The sequence below is a fragment of the Esox lucius genome, chromosome 8 (assembly GCF_011004845.1).
Source record: "Esox lucius isolate fEsoLuc1 chromosome 8, fEsoLuc1.pri, whole genome shotgun sequence".
Lineage (NCBI taxonomy): Eukaryota > Metazoa > Chordata > Actinopteri > Esociformes > Esocidae > Esox > Esox lucius.
Window position 1 is genome coordinate 29,473,325 of NC_047576.1, and position 23,979 is coordinate 29,497,303.

Sequence of the window (23,979 nt, forward strand, 5' to 3'; positions counted from 1 at the left end):
TGTCCATCAAAACCATGGGCCCCGCTCTGTCCATCAAAACCATGAGCCCCGCTCTGATCAATACCATGGACCCGCTCTGATCAACACCATGGGCCCCACTCTGATCAACACCATGGGCCCCACTCTGATCAACACCATGGGCCCCACTCTGATCAACACCATGGGCCCCACTCTGATCAACACCATGGGCCCCACTCTGATCAACACCATGGGCCCCACTCTGATCAACACCATGGGCCTCACTCTGATCAACACCATGGGCCCCACTCTTATCAACACCATGGGCCCCACTCCGTCCATAAACACCATGGTGCCCGTTCTGTCCATCAACACCATGGTCCTCGCTCTCTCCATCAACACTATGGGCCCTGCTTTGTCCATCAACACCATGGGTCCATCTCTGATGAACATCAGGGTCCCTGCTTTGATCAACACCATGGTCTCTGCTTTGATCAACACTGTGGTCCCTGCTCCTTCCATCAACAGCCTGATCTGTTTTGGACAGACCAGTGTCAGATTTCTCTAGCTCTGAGAAGCCCTGAATGCTATAAAGACCTCAAAGATGTTAATCAGAGCACATGAACATCTATTTGGGTACAGAAAATTGCCTTGCTGAATCTTGTTAGATTTCTTAAAATATATTCTGTGACCATTTTCTCATTAGCTGGGAATCTAGTATGAAATGTCTAATACAACATATTTCAGTGATCTCATTAACAGCCAGCTAAATATAAATGTATGTGTGCAGGATCTGCTAATAGCGAGCTAACTCGTATTAAGAGGAAACAGTTAGCGCTGCTGGCCATTGCCAGCTTTCAGTCGTTAAAGTTGAGAGTGCAATGTTGTCGAGTGGTGATTATGTCATGAATTATGTCCTTTACGACACTCAGACGGAAGATGGAAGTTACTGTCACAATACATTTTGCTTGATTTGAAACGGGAAAGACTATATTGAGGACGGTGATGATTTCTCCGGTTCCTTTGGTCTAAAACTAAATATGATAAGTGCACTATTATAAGCTCTGAAACATTAAATGTTAAATCTACCTTGTGGTCTCCAAACCAAATGGGAGGAAGGTAAGGTTGATGTGCTTCGTATACACATCCCAGAGAAGCTGAACCCTGTTAGCTGTCACAATGGTTAAATTTAGGTCTGCAAACACAGGTGCTACGCTTAAAGCATCGCCACAAATCCAAAGTGAACTCAACTACAGTGTTAACACTCTTTACTCCTAGATTACCACAATGAAACAACCGACAGAATCCATGCGTACTTTCAATAGGGGCACACAGCTTGCATTCCCTTGGAACCCATCCATCTTGGCGGACAGGTGTAAGTCACATCACACTAAAAGATTATACATAACCATCCAGTACAATAGGTCTTGAATATGTCTGAATTAATCAGCCCTTGACTGGAAATTGAGTGAACATAAACATACAATAAGCCATGGAGCAGGACCTGTTCAATCCATATTACAGGTGCGCATCTTTAAGTCCAGACTAGGTTCGGCCCAGGTTCCATACAGTTAAATCCTCTCACTACATCACCACCACCCATCCACCCACCCACACACAAACACACATATATACACACACACCCACCCATATACCCATCCCCCCCACCCACCCACCCACACACACACACAAACACACACACAAACACACATATATACACACACACCCACCCATATACCCATCCCCCCCACCCACCCACCCACACACACACAAACACAAACACACATATATACACACACACCCACCCATATACCCATCCCCCCCACCCACCCACCCACACACACACAAACACACACACAAACACACATATATACACACACACCCACCCATATACCCATCCCCCCCACCCACCCACCCACACACACACAAACACAAACACACATATATACACACACACCCACCCATATACCCATCCCCCCCACCCACCCACCCACACACACACACAAACACACACACAAACACACATATATACACACACACCCACCCATATACCCATCCCCCCCACCCACCCACCCACACACACACAAACACAAACACACATATATACACACACACCCACCCATATACCCATCCCCCCCACCCACCCACCCACACACCCACACACACAAACACACACACACACATATATACACACACACCCACCCATGTACCCATCCCCCCCACCCACCCACCCACACACACACACACAAACACAAACACACATATATACACACACACCCACCCACCCATATACCCATCCCCCCCACCCACCCACCCACACACACACACACACACACACACACACACACACACACACACACACACACACACACACACACACACACACACACACACACATATATACACACACACCCACCCATATACCCATCCCCCCACCCACACACCCACCCATCCGCCCACCCACCCACCCACACACCCACACACACACAAACACACATATATACACACACACCCACCCATATACCCATCCCCCCACACACATAGTTGTAATTCTATGAGTTCTCCTTGACTCAATGATTCTTTGACATAATGAGGCTATATGAGAATATAACAGCTCTCTGACTCTCCTCCATGAACATTAGCACGGCGCAGTAATAGCAGGTGATTTATGGCTATGAAGAATTGGCTGCCTTCTCTTCCACAGTAATGTACATACAGTAATGCCCACGGATGGCTTGATCAATGACCACGACCGCGCTATTATTGCACCTGCATTAAAAAGTCATAAAACAGCAGTGTGTCGAGGCCACTCGGCGCTTGTTACTAAACGGCGACACTGTAGACAGGTCACACCCTGGAGGTCAGTGTTGAAAAGGGAATCCTGGGTAAATTGTCAGCCGGATGCAAGTGTTGTGCGGGACACTGGTGGAGAGGTGGAGAGCTGACCTCGGTGACCTCAGAGACAGAGGGGAAGGAGGGGTCATTGTTTCTGATGAATGGAAATGGCCATGGTTTCTCTTAATGGTTGGAGGTACAGCAAGCTGTGTGTGTATTTTGTTGTGTATGTGTGTGAGCCTAAAAAAACTAGTAAAGTAAAATAATCGTTCTAGGTCAGAGGACAAAACTCCACTCAGCCAATCAGCACTGCTGTAACATGGCCGCTATCCACAGACATCTAGGGTCAGAGGTAAAGTGGGCGAAAATAACCAAGTATTGGCTCTGTGAACATGTTCATCTGATACATACAGCTAAGAAAAGGAAACCCATTCCCTTTTGGAAATCGGGAGGGAATTAATGGTGCAGCAGTTCAAACGTGGCAGTGCCGCTGAATCCGTTACCCACAATGCAGTTCAGTCACAATCTTCCGGAGAAGGGAAAAACACAGAACACAATTCAGACCACCTGTTTCCCATTCACCACTGAGCTGGAGGCAGCGTTAAGCTGTGTGGCATATGTGGGCGGGCGAGTGTGTTGGAGGGGCCTCTTGTTGAGATTTTGGAACGACACAACACCAACCCCTACCTCTATTGCTCCCTCATTTCGTTCCTCTATCCATTCATTCATTCATCCATCCACTCAGCCACAAAAAAGGGACGTTTGAACATACTGCATGTAGCGTCAGCCTCGTCTGAGCCGTCAGCACACTCCGGCTCCCCGTCACAGCGCCACCTCTGGGGCACACACTGGCCGTTGTTACAGGCAAAGTCTGTAGTCGCACACGTCTTCTTTGCTGCTCAGAGAGACAGAGACGGAGTGTGTGGGGAGAGGGAAGAAGAGAGAGGGAGATCATATTAGTACACCAGGTCAAATAATTATACCCGAACTAAGTGAAATGTCGTTTTGAATAAATGACTAAAAACCTGAGGTGGAGTTTACCAACGAACTAACTATGCAGAAAGTGGCCGCGTGAAAGCATCAGTTCACATGCCCCCACTTTACAAAGAGCTTCGTAAATCAGTCCCAGTGCCCATTTGTCTGGGTGCCCAGAGAGAGCAGCCAACGCATACTGTTGTTAGATTGCCAGTCTCCTAACCCAGCGAACCCATTCTACAGTCACTCTCAGTGCGGAGCAGCCCGGGGAAAATTGGAGCGCTTGAGCCTGTCACAGGGAGAGCTAAAGCTTCATCTTTCCGACAGGGGAGAGCTCTGAAAAAGAGAAAGCACTTTCCTCATAAGACAGAAGGGAGAGAAATGCCTCGCTCCACCAGCCAGATGAACAGAGTGCCCCATACCAGTCCTCAACAAATGGCCTGTTCTCATCCTAATATAAAGGCCTTGGTTTAACCAGCGCTGTGCTCTCGGGACGACACCAGCCTAAAATGGAAGTTAGCGGAGAGCTGGATTATTCAGGGTCAGTAGGAACCGTGCTTTTCCAGGGACTTTGTTAGTCTAAACATGTCCACTGGAGTGGCTGAATCTGACCAGTGATAATCCCTGTATTTGTGGGTGTGAGGAACGCCGAGGGCCAGGCTCAGTGTAGCTGAGTGGACTGGAGCAGATTTCTAATAGTGGCCTACCTTGAAGGGAACAACAATATTGCTGCATTCTTAATATGTCCCCATGACAAAGCCATACGTAAATGGAAAAACAGGCCCCATAACCAATTAGGTTTTGCGGGAAGGCTCGGGACACTAATACACTAACCATGTGCAATTGAATGTTATATATATATATATATATATATATATATGTTATATCTGCCGCTCTGAATTCAAATGTGAACATTGTGACAGGTCACAAGTATAATGTGAGCGTATGAAGTATGATTTAACCGTAACATGATTAGGGATATATTTGACACACAACGGAGAGTTGCTCATGGCATACCTGTTGGTTAGTTAGTCGGCACATAGTTTACACACTGAACTGTGGATGGTGAACGTGGGTGCTCGGATAATTGAACACCGTATGTATGAAATATGTGTAGCCAAGTACACTGTCTACTAACGGAAATAAAACATGAGAAGACGGCCACACCTTTAGCTGCTAGTTTCTGGATGTAACTTCCAGTATTAACAGCTAATGTATGAGGAAATTAGTATACACTCTTGGGTGAAATCCAACAAGCATATCCCTGAAAGCTAACAAACATAAGAGAAAATGCACTAAAAACACACGTTGGTGTATGTGTGCATTTCTAACCAAAAATCTGACTACATTACGAGGGACAAAATGACCTCAAATTGTGGGTAAATCGGAAAGATTTTTGTTATTTCACAAAGTTTTAGTGAGGGGAGAAGAATGCAAGCCTCTGACGACATACTTGTCAACCTTGTTCTCCATGAGTGAGAGAGTTGTGTGCAGAGAGAAATTACTTCCAGCATTTATGACGAAGTGTAGATATTCATCATTATTCCTCTTTGAGGTTTAGGGCAAAATTTACAACTGAAGGGAAGTTTGTAAGGGTTCAGGTTAGCCGTTAGTGGTCAAGGTCAGGTTTACTTTAGGCATCCGAGTAAGGTTACTGAGGTTCAGGTTAGGTTCAGGTTAGGATCAGATTTAGGGTTAGAAACTGTAAATGGAGGAATTTGAATGGAGAGTCAACCCCTGTGCCATAAACATGTGCCTGCATGTGCCTGCATGTGTTGATTTGCTCAAATAAACCCTACCAGCATAAAACGTTGGAAAGAAATCAGCCCGGTTGAAAAGACCTTGAACAATACATTGTTCAAATAATGTTGCACAGTGAGAATTATTTAAAACGTGTGTGTGTGCTGACTTGTGTGTTAATGAACACAAATCCCTTCACAGCATCCTATTACGTTATCTGGGATTTCATCTAACTCCCCTCACTTCTCCTCAGCCAGTCTCCCACACACATCCACACATACCCCCCATCTTGTGTATCAGTCAGAAGGACATACAGGGGTAAGGCAGGGTGTAGCATGGGGTCTGTGAAGGTATAGGGGTGGGACAATGCACATGCCAGCGCTGTGTGTGTGTGGGTGTAATCGTGCACATTCTCCACAGCTGCCTGAAGGCTTTGCTGATTAGGCACATGGACTTGTGTATCTAGATTCCCTGTGCCACACAGAGAAGAACACATACATACACAAATACCATTATCACATGCGAACACACACAAATGCAAACAATTCTATGCATACCGAACACATACATTCCTCCTTGAATATGGACAAAGTTGTTGACACAAGCAAATATTAACACACTACCCCAACTGAATCAAATCATAACAAAACCATCCCTATAAAAGACCTCTAACTCAGTCCATGGGCTGAATACATAAGCATATCCACATACAGTAAAGCACATCTGTCTGTAACCAACCACAACCACAATGTGCTTTGTCCAAATCCTGCTCTGATTCCTATTAATTATGTGAATTCCTATTAAGGTCCAGCAAATAGCCAGGCGCTACACTCAATTAAAGTTGCACATCCGATTTAACCCTCAGAAGGTGTTCTCACCATGACAGAGGAGGAGACAACTGAGCGTACAGCTTCATCACAACAAGAATGAAAAGGAACCGTGGAACCGTGTGTTGTGACTGTCCTGTGCTGTTAAAATAACACCCTATGATGCCATAATACCTTCAGAATGTAGGGAAAAGGTGTTGATAAGCTGTGTTGAAGGGATGAGTCAGACAACAACCCCTTGGCTCTTCTCGTCCTGTTTTAGATTCCAGATTCCCCTAATCAGTGTTTAGTGGTTACCCTTCAAATGCCCTGCTATCCTTTGTGTCTCTAGCAGCTCATCAGGACTAGATGAGTCAGGGCAATCACCAGACAGAACTGTCCACCATCTTGAGAACTGGATGTTGGCTGGTAGTGGGAACTAATCTCAACGTGTCAGCACACAAAATAAGACAAGCTGGAAAGGTACAAGTGTTCAGAATGTGTGGTCCACATACATCATCAAAGAAGAGAACGGAACGGTCATAGTCAAGAACAACAAACTAGCAAAACATATACAAATAATGAGAATATTAATGTATACAAACAGTGCCTCAATAATATTATTTTCTTTTGGAAAGTAATAATAATATTATTGACACTGTTTGTATACATTCATATCGGTATTCTTACAGAACAGTTATGCTTTTCACAGTTAAAATGCTTTTCAGAAAAATGATACAAGCTGTTAATGAGGACTGAGGAACGGAGTGGGAGGGGATGTCAGGCATTGGCTGAGAACACTGAATGCGTCTCATGTTTCAAAACACCCAGTGGCAATCCCTCTGGGGACTAAAAGAAAGTAAAGTAAGTAAAACATGACCATGTGGGGACATCCCCAATAAGGAAAGCTTAGGTGATGGTTTAGGGTGAAAACTTCCAATCATGGTTAGAGTTAGGCATCAGGGGTAGGTATAAAGCTTTGGTATAATGGTTTGGTTATTGAGATTAGAGTATAAGATAAAGTTAGTGAAATGTAAGCCTTCCCAGAAAAAAACATCTCTTAACACATTTCACGTTGACAAAAATCTGTTTCTGACAATGCTGTGCATCATCTTTCATAATTCTCTGAATCTACAGAGCCAGCCCCATTTGAAACGATACATGAAACTTGTCCCAACAGCTAAACCGTAAGTAAAACTGATCTTTACTATTTCTCTCAGGTTGATAAAGCACAGTAAATGGCACAGAATGCAGACTTTTTGATTTTTTTCTTTGTTACCATGTTTTGTTTTATGACTGTGCCATTCTGTTATGACCTACAGTTGAATGTGAATCCCATAAGAAATAAAGGACATGTGTTTTGCCTGCTCACTCATGTCTTGTACATGATGGTACATATATTACCTGGACCTAACTGGTACATATATTACCAATTCCAATTACCAAGGGTATGCAAACTTTTGAGCACAACTGTATATTGGTAAGAAACAAAATGTATTATTTACACACTATTCATATACATTAATAATGGTATTCTTACAGAACATTTCAATTAGAGATTTAGCAAGAGGAGAGGTGAGAATATTTTTCTTAATATTTTTTCAGCTGAAAAAAGCTTTCTGACTGTGTAACCTAGTTGACATTTTATGACATGAGCCTACATATAACTGACTGCTGCATTAAATCTGTTTAGGTTTGGATACAGTCAAGGAACTCATTGTGACCTGTATGTATATTTTAAATAAATCCTAGCTATACTATTTATACACACCATGAACACAGTCATGTCAACAGGTGAACAAGATCATATTAGAAAAGTGAAAAGCTGTAAAGCAGTGATGAAGAACAGATTGGAAGGAGGAAGTGTGTTTGTGTGTTGTTTGTGAGGGTGTGTGTGGGTGTGTGTGGGTGGGTGTGTGTGTGTGCAAACACGTGGCTGAGAGAGATACTTTCCAGTCTCTCTGTAACGCTCAATAACACAGAGTGGGTTGTGTTTCATAAGAGCCAGTGCCACTCCCCTGTGTGTGTGTGTGTCCGTGAAATGTAAGCCATCCCAGTTAAACCTGTTTTTGAAAAATGATTTGCATTTCCTTATATAATTCTCAGAATTTACAGAGCCAGCCCCTTTTGAAACTATAAATGTCCCAACAAATAAACCGTAAATGAAACTGGTCTTCACTTTTTCTCTCAGATTGACAAAGCACAGTAAACTCCCCAGTATGGCTTCATTTTCCCAATCTGCAACAGAAGAACTCTCCTGCACTATTTGCACAGAAATCTTCACTGAGCCTGTGACCCTCAGCTGCCAGCACACCTTCTGTAAGATATGTCTCCAGGGGAGCCTACACGCTGGTCACATACGCTGCCCTCAGTGCAGAGCTCCACTCAATGAAACAAACTTTCAGATCAACAGGCTGGTCAAAAACATGGCAGAACAGCTGAAAATGTACCGGAAAAATGGGCTCCTACAGACAATGAAGCCGGGACAAGGAGTGACAAAGACTGACCAGCTGGTCCAGAATAACAGAGACAGACTACTTGGAAAGATGGTAGAGCAGCTAAGACTACATCAATCAACAACAATATGGAACCAAGGGCAGGGAGATAAGAGAACTATGACTAGAAGAATACACACAGGGAACATGTGCCATGAACACAGTGAAACTCTAAAGCTCTTCTGTTTGAACGATAACAAGCTGATCTGTCTGGTCTGTAAGGAGGGGAGGGAGCACAAAGGACACACATTGGAACCAGTGAAAGAAGCTTGTGAAGATCGGAAGATAAAGGTAGAGTCAGCTTTATGTGAGAAACATTGTGCCATCACTGATGCAAGCAACTTGAGTGAAATGCAACAAAACAAAATCATTAAAACAAGGAAGGACACAGATCATCTCAAAGCTGTGATTAGTTCTCGTTTCAAAGAGCTGAAGGAAGAGCTGACAGTGAAAGAACAAGACATCATCAAATATGTAGAAAATAAGGGTGACGTGGAGAGCAAACAGAAGAACGTCAAACTGATTGAGAAACAAAAGGCTGAGGAAAAAGCAAAAGCAGACATTCTGCAATATGGGCTGGATATAACTGACCCTTTGGATTTCCTGCAGTGGTGGAGCGAGACAGGCCAAGATATCGTCCAGATATCGTTGCATGACATAAGTATTTGATCACCTACCAACCAGTATGAATTCTGGCTCTCACAGACCTGTTCATTTTTCTTTAAGAAGCCCTCCTGTTCTCCACTCATTACCTGTATTAACTACACCTGTCCACACACTCAGTCAAACAGACTCCAACCTCTCCACAATGGCCAAGACCAGAGAGCTGTGTAAGGACATCAGGGATAAAATTGTAGACCTGCACAAGGCTGGGATGGGCTACAGGACAATAGGCAAGCAGCTTGGTGAGAAGGCAACAACTGCGCAATTATTAGAAAATCGAGAAAGTTCAAGATGACGGTCAATCTCCCTCGGTCTGGGGCTCCATGCAAGATCTCACCTCATGGGGCATCAATGATCATGAGGAAGGTGAGGGATCAGCCCAGAACTACACGGCAGGACCTGGTCAATGACATGAAGAGAGCTGGGACCACAGTCTCAAAGAAAACCATTAGTAACACACTACGTCATCATGGATTCAAATCCTGCTGCGCACGCAAGGTCCCCCTGCTCAAGCCAGCGCATGTCCAGGCCCGTCTGAAGTTTGCTATTGACCATCTGGATGATCCAGAGGAGGAATGGGAGAACTAATGTGGTCTGATGAGACAAGAATTGAGCTTTTTGGTCTAAACTCCACTCCCCATGTTTGGAGGAAGACGAAGGATGAGTGCAACCCCAAGAACACCATCCCAACCATGAAGCATGGAGGTGGAAACATCATTCTTTGGGGATGCTTTTATGCAAAGGGGACAGGACGACTGCACTGTATTGAGGGGAGGATGGATGGGGCCATGTATCGGGAGATCTTGGCCAACAACCTCCTTCCCTCAGTAAGAGCATTGAAGATGGGTCATGGCTGGATCTTCCAGTATGACGATGACCTGAAACACACAGCCAGGGCAACTAAGGAGTGGCTCCGTAAGAAGCATCTCAAGGTCCTGGAGTGGCCTAGCCAGTCTCCAGACCTGAACCCAATAGAAAATCTTTGGAGGGAGCTGAAAGTCCATATTGCCCAGCGACAGCCCCGAAACCTGAAGGATCTGGAGAAGGTCTGTATGGAGGAGTGGGCCAAAATCCCTGCTGCAGTGTGTGCAAACCTGGTCAAGAACTACAGGAATCGTATGATTTCTGTAATTGCAAACAAAGGTTTCTGTACCAAATATTGAGTTCTGCTTTTCTGATGTATCAAATACTTATGTCATGCAATAAAATGCAAATTAATTTCTTAAAAATCATACAATGTGATTTTCAGGATTCTTTTTTTAGATTCCGTCACTCACACGTGAAGAGTACCTATGATAAAAATTACAGACTTCTACATGCTTTGTAAGTGGGAAAACCTGCAAATTCGGCAGTGTATCAAATACTTGTTCTCCCCACTGTATCTATTAAAGTATGTGTGCCTCGCACACTGAACCAAACAGAACCCATCAAAGGATGGTCTACACAGCAGGGGGAACCACAGAAGAAGTGGATGGGAGTCACAGGAAACTAATACCATTAATTCAATTCACAGTTCAATACCATCCCCTAAATTTCCATAGGCTGTTCATGAGACTTCAAACAGCCTAGCTGTAGGCCTCCAGGAAATATAGGAATACAAGCGAAAATGTAATAAATAAAAAGAATAATACTGTATATATTTTTTTCGGCCAGATTACAGTTGAAGCTACCAAATCCCCTAACCTAGTCTACTGTTTCTCCTTTTTAAATAAATAAACAAACCCTTCAGTCAAAAACAGGATTTGAGTACACAAAATAACTCAAACAAGAAGCATAACTTCCCAACAATCCATCCAATTCCCATTACTCTTTCCCATAGACAGCAGTACCTGTGAAAATATGCAAACCATAATGAAATGACAGCCAAAACAAGCTTTTGTAACTGCCCAGTGAAAATCCTACTTTTAAATGTACTTCAGTTTCTATGTTCTTGATTTTAGACTACTTAAAATAAACTGGAGGAATAAAAATTCTAACCACTATCTCGTACTGAGGAGAATGAGCTAGCCAATTAGTGCGTGTACTCAATTTCATAATGTTTATACCTCCCCTGGTATAATTGCCTTTTTAGACACACTCATCTTCATGTTATTCCAATAAAACTTTGGAGGTTTTAAATAGTGAGTGAGCTTTAATTTTAGCAGTGGAACTGATCAGGTGTCATCATAATAAGCCTGGTATCCGTGTTGAAAATTCTGGTATTGTGACAACATTATTGGAGACGGTGGGAGAGAGCAGTGTGTGTGTGTGTGTGTGTGTGTGTGTGTGTTCGTGCGACCGTAAATATGTACGTGCACATGGTATGAGCGTTATCTGTACCAAAGACAAAAGGCCTGACTAGATGACAACAGAGGGAGAGAGAGATGCTGGTGAGAGCAGTGCAACACCTCAACCCAGTGTCAGTCCTCTACACCAAGCTACACAGTCCAGGGTATGGACTGGACTATACAGGGCTACACTACAAAGGGCTGGCACGGGCCAGACATGTGAGGGAATATACAGGCCGCGCGTCTACAGAGAGATCATCAAACACCATGCATCCGGGAGCAGGATTCACCCAGCCTTTAAAAGAACCTTCCGTTCTCATGTCTGAGCTATCCCTTTCTAACCGAGGAAAGCCTGAGGACACGACTGAGCCCATCTCAGGGGAGACTCGCTGATGTTGAGCCCGACCGTATTGGTACGTCTCTCCACGGGACTCTAGTGTCCACAGCCTTCACTCTGGAGTGCGTTTTGTAGTAGCGGTTCAAGTAAAGCCACACGAGCAATGTGTGAGCTGTGCACAAAAACATGCTTATAGCTTCAAAAAAAGATGGCACGCTTGCACCCATCCCAACTCTGCTCCAATGAAAAAAAAAAAAGAAAACATAAAAACTAAATAAATCAGAAAGAATAAAGAAAAAACAAATCCAGCGTCAGCCAGACAGCTTTATCTGTAACCACGGTGGCGTATTTCAAAGGCCCAGCCCAGACAACCCAGAAGGAATATGAAGGGGAAGACAGTAATGTGCTTGGAAGAGCCACGTACAACACCACAGCTTGCTACAACTCTCCACAACTGCTTCTCACAAAGGTTCCTCTCCTTCCCCATGTCAGGGTGTACCTCACTCTTAGAAATCAGATGGTGCCCCTTTTTATATATTTAATCATTCAGTGTATCAAAGCCATTTAATCTCCTACCTGTCACAGAAAAAAATATTCTGGCTTACAGACCAACCCATTGGTTTCTGGGACCTCTCCTGCTCTTGGCGAGAAAGAAACTAAGTTCTGTGGGCTTGGTTGAAATGTATGGGTACCCAGGCAAGGTAGAAATGATATACCCTTTCCCCTCTGCTCACTACTAATCAGGAAAGGCCCATATAATCAATAAGCTGTTTGGATAAGGAAGCCATTTAAGACCCCTTCCCTGATCAACTGGTTCAAAGTTCATTATCGCTCTTGTTGTCAAAAAAGCCTGCCCCTCTACTGAATGCCATGTTTCTCCTGATATCAAAGAGCCCACCCTCTACTGAAGCCCATGTTTCTCCTGTTGTCAAAAAGCCTGCCCTCTACTGAATGCCATGTTTCTCCTGATATCAAAGAGCCTGCCCTCTACTGAAGCCCATGTTTCTGCTGTTGTCAAAGAGCCCGCTCTCTACTGAAGCCCATGATTCTCCAGTTATCAAAAGAGCATGCCCTCTACCGAAGCCCATATTTATCCTATAGTCAAAGAGCCTGTCCTCTACTGAAGCCCATGTTTATCCTATAGTCAAAGAGCCTGTCCTCTACTGAAGCCCATATTTATCCTATAGTCAAAGAGCCTGTCCTCTACTGAAGCCCATGTTTTTCCTGTTGTCAAAGAGCCTGTCCTCTACTGAAGCCCATATTTCGCAAGTTGTCAAAAGAGCCCACCCTCTACTGAAGCCCATGTTTCTCCTGTTGTCAAAAAGCCTGCCCTCTACTGAAGCCCATGTTTCTCCTGCTGTCAAAGAGCCTGCCCTCTACTGAAGCCCATTTTCTCCTGTTGTCATACTCCGAGTCACATATTCTAAGACTTACCAGAGGAGCATAAGCCTTGCAGGTCCACAAATCAACACAAATCAACCCTCCACAAATCAAGACCTCCCCAACCATGTCACATACAGTGGGGTCTCCCGGGCCCCAGCTTACATAAACAAAGCCTTATAGACAGAGATCAGGGCCATAAAGAAGGCTTATAGACAGAGAGCAGGGCCACAAAGAAGGCTTATAGACAGGGAGAGGGGCCACAAAGAAGGCTTATAGACAGGGAGAGGGGCCACAAAGAAGGCTTTTAGACAGGGAGAGGGGCCACAAAGAAGGCTTTTAGACAGGGAGAGGCGCCACAAAGAAGGCTTATAGACAGGGAGAGGGGCCACAAAGAAGGCTTATAGACAGGGAGAGGGGCCACAAAGAAGGCTTATAGACAGGGAGAGGGGCCACAAAGAAGGCTTATAGACAGGGAGAGGGGCCACAAAGAAGGCTTATAGACAGGGCGCGGGACCACAAAGAAGGCTTATAGACAGGGCGCGGGACCACAAAGAAGGCTTATAGAAAGGGAGAGGGGCCACAAAGAAGGCTTATAGACAGGGAGCGGGGCCACAAAGAAGGCTTATAGACAGCGAGCATGGCCACAAAGAAGGCTTATAGACAGGGAGAGGGGCCACAAAGAAGGCTTATAGACAGGGAGAGTGGCCACAAAGAAGGCTTATAGACAGGGAGCATGGCCACAAAGAAGGGTTATAGACAGGGAGCGGGGCAACAAAGAAGGGTTATAGACAGGGAGCGGGGCCATGAAGAAGGCTTATAGAAAGGGAGAGGGGCCACAAAGAAGGCTTATAGACAGGGAGTGGGGCCACAAAGAAGGCTTATAGACAGGGAGCGGGGCCACAAAGAAGGCTTATAGACAGGGAGCGGGGCCATAAAGAAGGCTTATAGAGAAGGGAGCGGGGCCACAAAGAAGGCTTATAGAGAAGGGAGCATGGCCACAAAGAAGGCTTATAGACAGGAATCGAGAAGGAATCTTTCTGACTGACAAGATCAAATCAACAGAAGGGTGGGGAGGAGACAGGCAGGCCTCGGGGAGAAGAAAAGAATCAGGAGCAATCTGGGATTTTAAAGCTCTAAATTGTTAATTTCATGTTTCCAAATGAAGTCGAGTCTAAAGGATTTGTCCATCTCTCTTTCACTCCCTCTGTTTGACCAACCCTCACTCTCGCTCTCTGCCCTCTCAGCTCTTTTTCTGCTTCTGTCAATTCCATTCTTCAATCAAATGCATGAGCGGTGTAGAGACTGTAGGCTACAGCATTATCAGTAGAACTCACAGTGAGCCCAGCCATTAGAGCCTATCTCATTACGCGGGGCCAGCTAGCGCAGCATTGAGCGCTGATCGCATTAGGCCCTAAAGTAAGAGTTCAGCAGCTTCCCCCCGCCTACCGTCTCCCTTCCCTGTAAGCCAAACACAGTCCGGCTACACACAACAACGCCACATTCCCCTCCAAATTAAATCAATAGGAATTAATCTCAGACGATTGCCCTGCTCGCCACAACAATCATCTTGGTTTTTTTCTTCTTGCACATTTTTGTTCCATCTGCCATTTGATGGCATTTCCTGGAGGGCTCGAGCTCGCAACGCACACCGCGATTGTTGTTCGGGTCTGAATACGTGATCAAACGGATCAGAGCACTAGGATCTGTGCGACAGTGTGCGTTAACTTCACTGGCTGGCAGTAAGACTCCAGACAAAAGACCCATTGTTATAATGGAGGTGAATGGAAGGCAGATATGAAGGAGGAAGATGTGTAGGTTTATGTAAACCATATCTTCTGTTTGAGGGGCTATCGCTCTCCCAACATTCACAGTAAACCCTCTTTTGATCAGTAGAATGCAGGCGATGACAACGGATAGGGAATGTGAAATGGGTGAGAAGAAGTTTTTCAACAGGTGTGTGTCCGTGTATGTATGTACGGCTAATTTAAGAGGTGTGTATGCGAGAATGGGTATTGCAACAGGTGTGTGTGTGTGAGTAAGTAAGTATGGGTATTCAACCAAAGGTCACAAGTCCTATTTATGTTGCAACGTCTGGGTTCAATAAGAGGTCATTATCATTCAGCTCAGCCACTTCTCATTAGAAATGACATAAGCAATGCCTTAAAATTCCCTCAAAATAACACCACACACCGCAATACGCCATCTGGTTGACATTTGAGGAGAACAGCTGACCTGAATGGATTTATTAAATATTCAGACTGCGATACCCCCGCTGCAACGCTCGCCCGCCCCCCCCGCCCAACTCCCAAAGGTCCTGTCCTGCCGCCTCCCAAACCCGCTTTTATCCCTCAAACCCCCCGGAAGCTCATTCTCCTTGGCAGGGTCATCGTTTTAATTATATCAATCTCTACTGACCCATGACCCCGCCATCCCCCCCAGCCTTGTAGTCTGGCGTGATGCAGCGACAGACTGCAAGTAATTCAACCCCCAACATATCCATCCCCTGAACACACACACACAGAGCCCATTACCCAATTACCCCGGTCCATTAGCTCCCCCTTTAATTCAGCGCTAGCCCCCCACCCCCCAGGACCCACTGTCCAGGACACGATGAAACCAAATTCAGTCAAACCCCCGAACCCCCTGCCCCCACATTGACGGGTGTGTGTGTGTGTGTGTGTGTGTCCAGCCATAGTGATTGCATACGACAGCCTGCCTACACCCTGTGTTATGGATCCCTGACCACTTTCTACATGTGGGTTCGAACCAGCCGTCCTCCACTTCACTACAACAACAACAACAAAAAGATGACTCCCCGATGGCCCCGTCCTTATAATTAAGCAACCTCTGGAGCTAGCTGAACGCACGTTATAAACCCTGGCGCACTAGCAAACAGTCCGGCACACAGAGAGAGCAAGCAGGGACAAAACATGAGCCTGTCAATGCCAATACATGCCTAACTGGTCTGAAACACAATCCAACGAAAGGTAAGTGTCTGTCGGAAAATTACAGAAAACCAGAACCATTAAAAAAATTTGAGTCATTACAACAATTCCAAATAATAGTGAAATATATTTTTTAATCCTATTTTAATAACCCACATTTGTCTGTGGAACAATATCCAGGACTCTCATATTATGAAAGCCCCCGAGCCTCCATGGGGAATCAGCGGTAGAGTGAGGGAGTGATGGTCTCTGCAGGGAGGTACAAGCCATTCCTAAAAAAAATAAAACTTTATTGAAGCCAATATGCCTGTTGTGTCGCATGCTGGCTGCATGAATAAAGCCCCGTGTGAGTTCCTGTTATTCCCTCCCAGACCAACCCTTACTTCCTTCACAGCATTCAAATTACAACCCCCCCAAACACACACACACACACACTCGGAAACATAGACATAGCCTACACATGAATGAATTCATACGCCCCCACACCGACACAACGCAGCCCCATGGATCCCATGATAAATTACAGATGGGCTTTATGATAACAAATCACTGCTAGATAGGTGGGGGGGGGGGGGGGGGGGGGGGGGGGGCAACCAACCAACACCAAAGACCAGACCTTAAGACAAAAGAGGAGGACACGTCTTTCCCGCTGACAAGCAAAGAATTCATTTAAATTGCATATGCCCCACCGCCTTGAAATCTAAACACGCCACAAAGGTTACCACAGTTCAAATGTGTGAGCAGGGTGGGAGGTGGAGGAGGCAGGGGCAGACCTGGTTAAAAAAGCGGGTGGGAATATTTTAAGAGGAATATCAGGCGTCAGAATGTCATTATCTTGCGGCCCGGCGCCTCTGTTGTCGATGACGGAAAACAAAACAAAAATCACGCTGTCTTTTTGTGTCTGCTCCAGCGCAGGCACGCCCATTCTTTTCTCCCCTTTTTGTATTTTTTCTCCATTCCGCCACATAATTCGACTTTCCCTCGCACGCTCCCCGACACTCCTCCTTTCTCGCAAAGATCCACATCCCTCCTTTTGTCTACCGTTCTTGTTAGCTGATTTGCAAAGATGAATAAAAACACTATATAAGTGTGACCCGGTGTTCCTTGGTACAACGCGGCGGTGTTTAGGGAACAGTATAGCGCTTCAGTAGAATGACATATTTCTCTATTTTCAACTTGTGTTTTACGTTATTCTATAGATATTGGTCTATCCTGTGATAATTACAGTGGAGAGAACAAGTATTTGATACACTTACAAAGCATGTATAAGTCTGTAATTTTTATCATAGTAATTCTTCAACTGTGAGTGATGGAATCCAAAAAAAATCCAGAAAATCACATAGTATGATTTTTAAGTAATTAAATTGCATTTTATTGCATGTCATAAGTATTTGATACATCAGAAAAGCAGAACTTAATATTTGGAACAGAAACCTTTGTTTGCAATTACAGACGTTTCCTGTAGTTCTTGACCAGGTTTGCACACACTGCAGCAGGGATTTTGGCCCACTCCTCCATACAGACCTTCTCCAGATCCTTCAGGTTTCGGGGCTGTCGCTGGGCAATACAGACTTTCATCTACCTCCAAAGATTTTCTATTGGGTTCAGGTCTGGAGACTGGCTAGGCCACTCCAGGACCTTGAGATGCTTCTTACGGAGCCACTCCTTAGTTGCCCTGGCTGTGTGTTTCAGGTCATCATCATACTGGAAGATCCAGCCATGACCCATCTTCAATGCTCTTACTGAGGGAAGGAGGTTGTTGGCCAAGATCTCACGATACATGGCCCCATCCATCCTCCCCTCAATACAGTGCAGTCGTCCTGTCCCCTTTGCATAAAAGCATCCCCAAAGAATGATGTTTCCACCTCCATGCTTCATGGTTGGGATGGTGTTCTTGGGGTAGTACTCATCCTTCGTCTTCTTCCAAACATGTGGAGTGGAGTTTAGTCCAAAAAGCTAAATTTGTCTCATCAGACCACATGACCTCCTCCCATTCCTCCTCTGGATCATCCAGATGGTCATAGGCAAACTTCAGACGGGCCTGGACATGCGCTGGCTTGAGCAGGGGGACCTTACATGCGCTGCAGGATTTTAATCCATGACGGCGTAGTGTGTTACTAATGGTTTTCTTTGAGACTGTGGTCCCAGCTCTCTTCAGGTCATAGACCAGGTCCTGCCGTGTAGTTCTGGGCTGATCCCTCACCTTCCTTATGATCATTGATGCCCCATGAGGTGAGATCTTGCATGGAGCCCCAGACCGAGGGAAATTGACCGTCATCTTGAACGTTTTCCATTTTCTAATAATTGCGCCAACAGATGTTGCCTTCTCACCAAGCTGCTTGCCTATTGTCCTGTAGCCCATCCCAGCCTTGTGCAGGTCTACAATTTTATCCCTGATGTCCTTACACAGCTCTCTGGTCTTGGCCATTGTGGAGAGGTTGGAGTCTGTTTGATTGAGTGTGTGGACAGGTGTCTTTTATACAGGTAACGAGTTCAAACAGGTGCAGGGAATAAAGGTAATGAGTGGAGAACAGGAGGGCTTCTTAAAGAAAAACTAACAGGTCTGTGAGAGCGGGATTTCTTACTGGTTGGTAGGTGATCAAAAAGTTATGTCATGCAATAAAATGCAAATGAATTATTTAAAAATCATACAATGTGATTTTCTGGATTTTTGTTTTAGATTCTGTCTCTCACAGTTGAAGTGTACCTATGATAAAAATTACAGACCTCTACATGCTTTGTAAGTAGGAAAACCTGCAAAATCGGCAGTGTATCAAATACTTGTTCTCCCCACTGTTAATAAGTTATCATCGTTATCTTACAATCAGCAGGAAATCATCTCGTTTCTAACACTGATCCACCCCAATCACATCTGTGCTTTTCAAAGGCATTGTCCCATTTAGAGAGGTCCAAAATACCAAGTACCAACCCGAGCTGTCGGTTCAGGAAGTTAGCTCAGTTTGGACACACATCAGTACCTCGGCCATACGACCAAGGGTCTCTTCACCATCCCCAAGTCCAAAACAGAAGCAGGAAGGCAAGCAATAATAAAAGCCATAACCACATCTGACTTCAAGGATACATCAAGTTATTTCAGGGGACAACACTGGCTATTAAAACTAAGGGTGTCCTTACATTTCCCACACTATGAAAACTATTTTTGATGAACAAATGGCTGCAAGGTACAATCTTCCAGTGTCATTCTTTATAGTAGGTTAACTTCCTCCAGCAATAGTGCTGAGGTGGCGAATACATATCCACATGTCCAAATCAATGTGAAGAAAGTAGCTTTCCAAGGGACGTGCTTACTTTCTCACATTAACTGAAGGTTGCTGTAGTGACTGTATATTCAGGGAAGCAGTAACAGAGACAGCAGATTACAGGCCCCATCTAGACCACCTCCACTGATATCTGAAGAGTTCATCCACAGTGGCACTCATCAAACACGGCTGTATCTCTATACTCCAGCCCACGGTCACTGTCGCCTAGGCACAGTCGGCGGCCGTGACCAAAATGAGTTATTCGGACACCAGGATAGTGCGTTCAGTTCAGTAGGCCTAGGTTGTTCAGTTCAGTACGTTATAGAGGAGGCCTTGGTCAAATGTCAGAGGGACGGGGATGTATCCAGGCAAATGCCTTGGTGTGAAACATTTGCAGAGCAGACCAAAACCCAGCGGTATACAGCACCAGTGAAGACTTTTGGGCCACCGGCAGTTCATTGTGGTTCAGTACAGTACAGAGGCACAGTGCTCCGGGATCAGTACAGAGAGATTTAGTTTAGCCTGCTGCTGTGAAAGCAATCACGTTTCCCCGCTAATCCGTGCTCTCAGGCCTCAATGTAGATCATCATTGACTGGGGGAAGAAAGTACACAATGACAGAGCTGTTTTCAGTGGCCTAAAAAGCTGCATGATTTCGGAAACATTAGGGAGGGAAGACAAACGTCTGACGAGGGCTTTTGTTTCTGCTGCCAATGACTCATCCTTCTGAGTCATCTAAAAGCCCTCACATTCACATTGTCAGTTTTAGTCAATTAGCAGACGCTCTCATAGAGAGTGGCTTACAGTAAGCGCTTTCATCTTAAGATACAGTTGGTAGATAAGACATCAAAATATCACAGTTGATTATTAAACTGTACTCTTCAAAACAGGAAGGGTTACAAAAAAGGCCAGACATGATCTGTAGTCTGGCCAGTCGGCTGGTATCCAGATTCCTCAACAAATTAAATGTCTGCGGGGACAATGAGGTTATAGACATTTTTAAGTGTTATACAACAGTCCCACAGCAGGGGCGGGCACTAGCACCGCTCCACCGTTTGGTAACCCTATAACCATTGACTCACCACCTAGGATTCAAACCAGCGACCCGTAAACCAGCAAACCAACAACTGGGCTATCTGCAGCACCAGAGCACTACGGCCCCTACAAAAGGAATAGCGCAGCCTGTCTCTTTTCATCGGAGTGGGCGTTGGAGGCACGCTTGCGGAATAACAGCTCGCCAACTTCCCCTGCTCGCATGTTTCCCAGTCACCTAGGCGTATCCACGACTACCCCTGCCATTAGAATACAACCCCCTCCACCCACCCCCTGGTACTTGCCTCTTCACCCCGCCCCCTCTCTCCTCTCCGTGGGCCCTTGTTGTGTCAGTCCCAAACCCCCGGCACCCCCACCCACCCCCAGCCGTCCGCACGTTACTCTGAGCGTGACAGCGAGGCCAACGTCATCCTGGGATGCCGTTGCCTTGCGGTCGTTTCCTGCGCGGAGAATGGCCGAGGAGCGGGTGTATACAAGACGGTGTGCGTGGGGAGTGTTTGCCCCCTCGTTTTTTTTTTTTGTAACGGGTCGAGGAAGAAGGGTGCAGACAAAGGGGGTACCAGAAGGTGCTGTCTGCAATCGTGACGTGACGTGACAGGATAGGGGTGTTTGACTGGCCCCACAGCAGAGCCGGAGGGCCAGTGGGAGGGGACCAAGAGACTCCAGCATCCCAGCTTTTGGAGATGGAAACAAAGGCTGCTTCTTATAAAAAGCGTCCAGAGATGCAAATCGCTCATCGCAAGTTTCACACTGTTTCCAGTTAACAAAATCCCAATCTCTCTCTCTCTGCCACATTCTCTCAGTCACTCTCTCGCTCCATCCCTCCCTCCATTTCTCCATCCCTCTGTCTCTTCTGGTCTCCCTCATGCACAGATAGCTGCACAGTATGGGGTAGAGCACCCCACATATCCTTTAAAGGTTGATGATAATTTAGGAGTCCATGCAGGTGAGCTGCTTTAATAATTCAGTCCTATCAGCCAGCTTTTGAAACAACCCTGCAAGCAAGCCAGCTTACAGAGGCCTGATCTCCTTGTCTTCAGCAGATAACCCCACAGCATGTTTTATCATGTCATTGATTCATATCCTAATGCTATTACAAAGTGAACAACATGTAAAATTTGCCTTGAGAAGATTCCTCCCTGATAACACCAAATTACATTTAAAAAGGCTGATTTCAGTATCAGATAAACACCAATTAAAAATGTTTTTTTCCTTACAATTATCCTCATGGGTCCCTATTCAGTGTGAATTATCAAACCATTCAAAAGTAACTTTTGCAAACACATTTTAATGCAAAACACTATGTGCGAAAAGAGACAGATACTATATATGTTTTAGGTAATTTCGTTATTTTGTTATGTTTTCTGTTTGGACATAGCCGTTGTTTTGCAGAGGATGTCAGATATTTTCATGTGTGATCTCAATTACCACTAATTACATTTTTACAAATCCTCGTCATACAGAGCTAGTATTTCCAAAAGTATACATACAGAGCAAACGGAGGTTCTATACCAAGCAATTGATAGGCAAGGTCAAGCGACTCAAACCAATAGATACAAAGTGATGAAAATTACGACATACAGTTCAATCAGACACACACGGTTCTTCTAACAAAGAACACATTTGCCTCAAAACATAGTAATGTTTGCGTTTGATGCAGTTTCTGCAATATTTTCACATTTCTACTCCTCTAAGTTCAATCTTTATTATGGTGCTAGCTGATGAGTGGCTTGGAAGACTCAAGGTTGGTGGATACTGTGTAAAGCGTTGGGGAGAGAGAACAATAGACAATAATTTATCTTACAAGGGCATATAAAGAGTTTCTCCTCTGCAAAAAAACACAGATTATTTGTTTCTTTAATATCTTTATCTCTGCTAAAATATGCTTATTTATTTTGAATGGGAGTCTGTTGTTAGGTTCCTGTATGCAAATACAAATTTTACAAGCTGATATCTGACAAATCTGTCCACTGCTACTTAGATTAATCAGATGTTTCATAAAAAAAAGTTTCCTCATCACAATGCTGTATTTAAAACAAGTTGAAGTAGCAGGAATATTCATTGTGTAGGACTTGAATCTTGGAGTGAATTTCAAAGTGTGTTCATTAAAATACAATATAGAGACAAATAGGACTTTCACGATTCATCGACTGACTTGAGTAATTCAGTTACAAAAAAATAATTGATTAGAATTCACTGTTTCGAAGCTTCTATTTAAAAAAAGGGTAGTGAACGTCAGGGATGGTTCTGGTCCCTGCAAAAATGAACTTGTGTTTCTCAACCGTGCTTCATCCATACTGTAACATTTGAAGAGGATGCATACATTCACTGAGGGATCAGACATGCAGAGGTTGAGTTTCAGTTTAGCTACATTAGTCATTTGCGTTATCTACAGTTGCGCTCAAGAGTTTGCATACCCTTGGAGAATTGGTAATATATGTACCATTTGTAAAGAAAATATGAGAGAGCAGGCAAAACATGTCTTTTATTTCATATGGGATTCACATTCAACTGTAGGTCAGAACAGATCATACAAAAAACCATGGCAACAAAGAAAAAAATGAACTGACCCCTGTTCAAAAGTCTGCATAACCTTAGTTCTCAATACAGTGTATTGCCCCCTTTAACATCAATGACAGCATGCAGTCTTTTGTAATAGTTGTCTATAAGGCACAGAATTTTTGCAGGAGATATAGCTGCCCATTCGTCTTGGCAAAATGCCTCCAGATCATGCAAAATCTTTGGGCTTCTTGCATGAACCACATGTTTGAGATCTCCCCAGAGTGGCTCGATGATATTAAGGTCAGGAGACTGTGATGGCCACTCCAGAACCTTCACCTTTTTCTGCTGTAACCACTGGAGGGTCACCTTGGCCTTGTGCTTAGGGTCATTTTCATGCTTGAAAGTCCAAGAGCATCCCATGTGCAGCTTTCGTGCAGAGGAATGCAACTAGTCTGCCGGTATTTCCTGATAACATGCTGCATTTATCTTGCCATCAATTTTCACAAGATTCCCCAGGCCTTTAGAGCACACACACCCCCAGTACATCAGTGAGCCACCACCATGCTTCACAGTGGGGATGGTATTCTGTTCACTAAAGGCCTTGTTGACCCATCTCCAAACATAGCGCTTATGGTTGTGACCATAAAGCTCTATTTTGATCTCAAATTACAGTGGGCCAGAAGCTGTGAGGCGTGTCAAGTTGTTGTCGGGCATATTGCAAACAGGCTTTTTTGTAGCATTGGCGCAGTAAAGGCTTCTTT

General features: G+C 44.7%; 1 protein-coding gene across 4 annotated transcripts in view; it reads right to left on the reverse strand.

Annotated features, from left to right (window-relative positions):
• The window catches only part of lrp8 (low density lipoprotein receptor-related protein 8, apolipoprotein e receptor), a 170,630-nt gene that overhangs the window by 86,479 nt on the left and 60,172 nt on the right, over positions 1-23,979 (reverse strand). For all 4 annotated transcript variants that reach the window (XM_013135122.4, XM_029121650.2, XM_029121649.2 and 1 more), the window contains exon 3: positions 3,566-3,688. In XM_013135122.4, the coding sequence (XP_012990576.2) occupies positions 3,566-3,688 (123 nt within the window). The remainder of the gene's footprint in view (positions 1-3,565; positions 3,689-23,979) is intronic.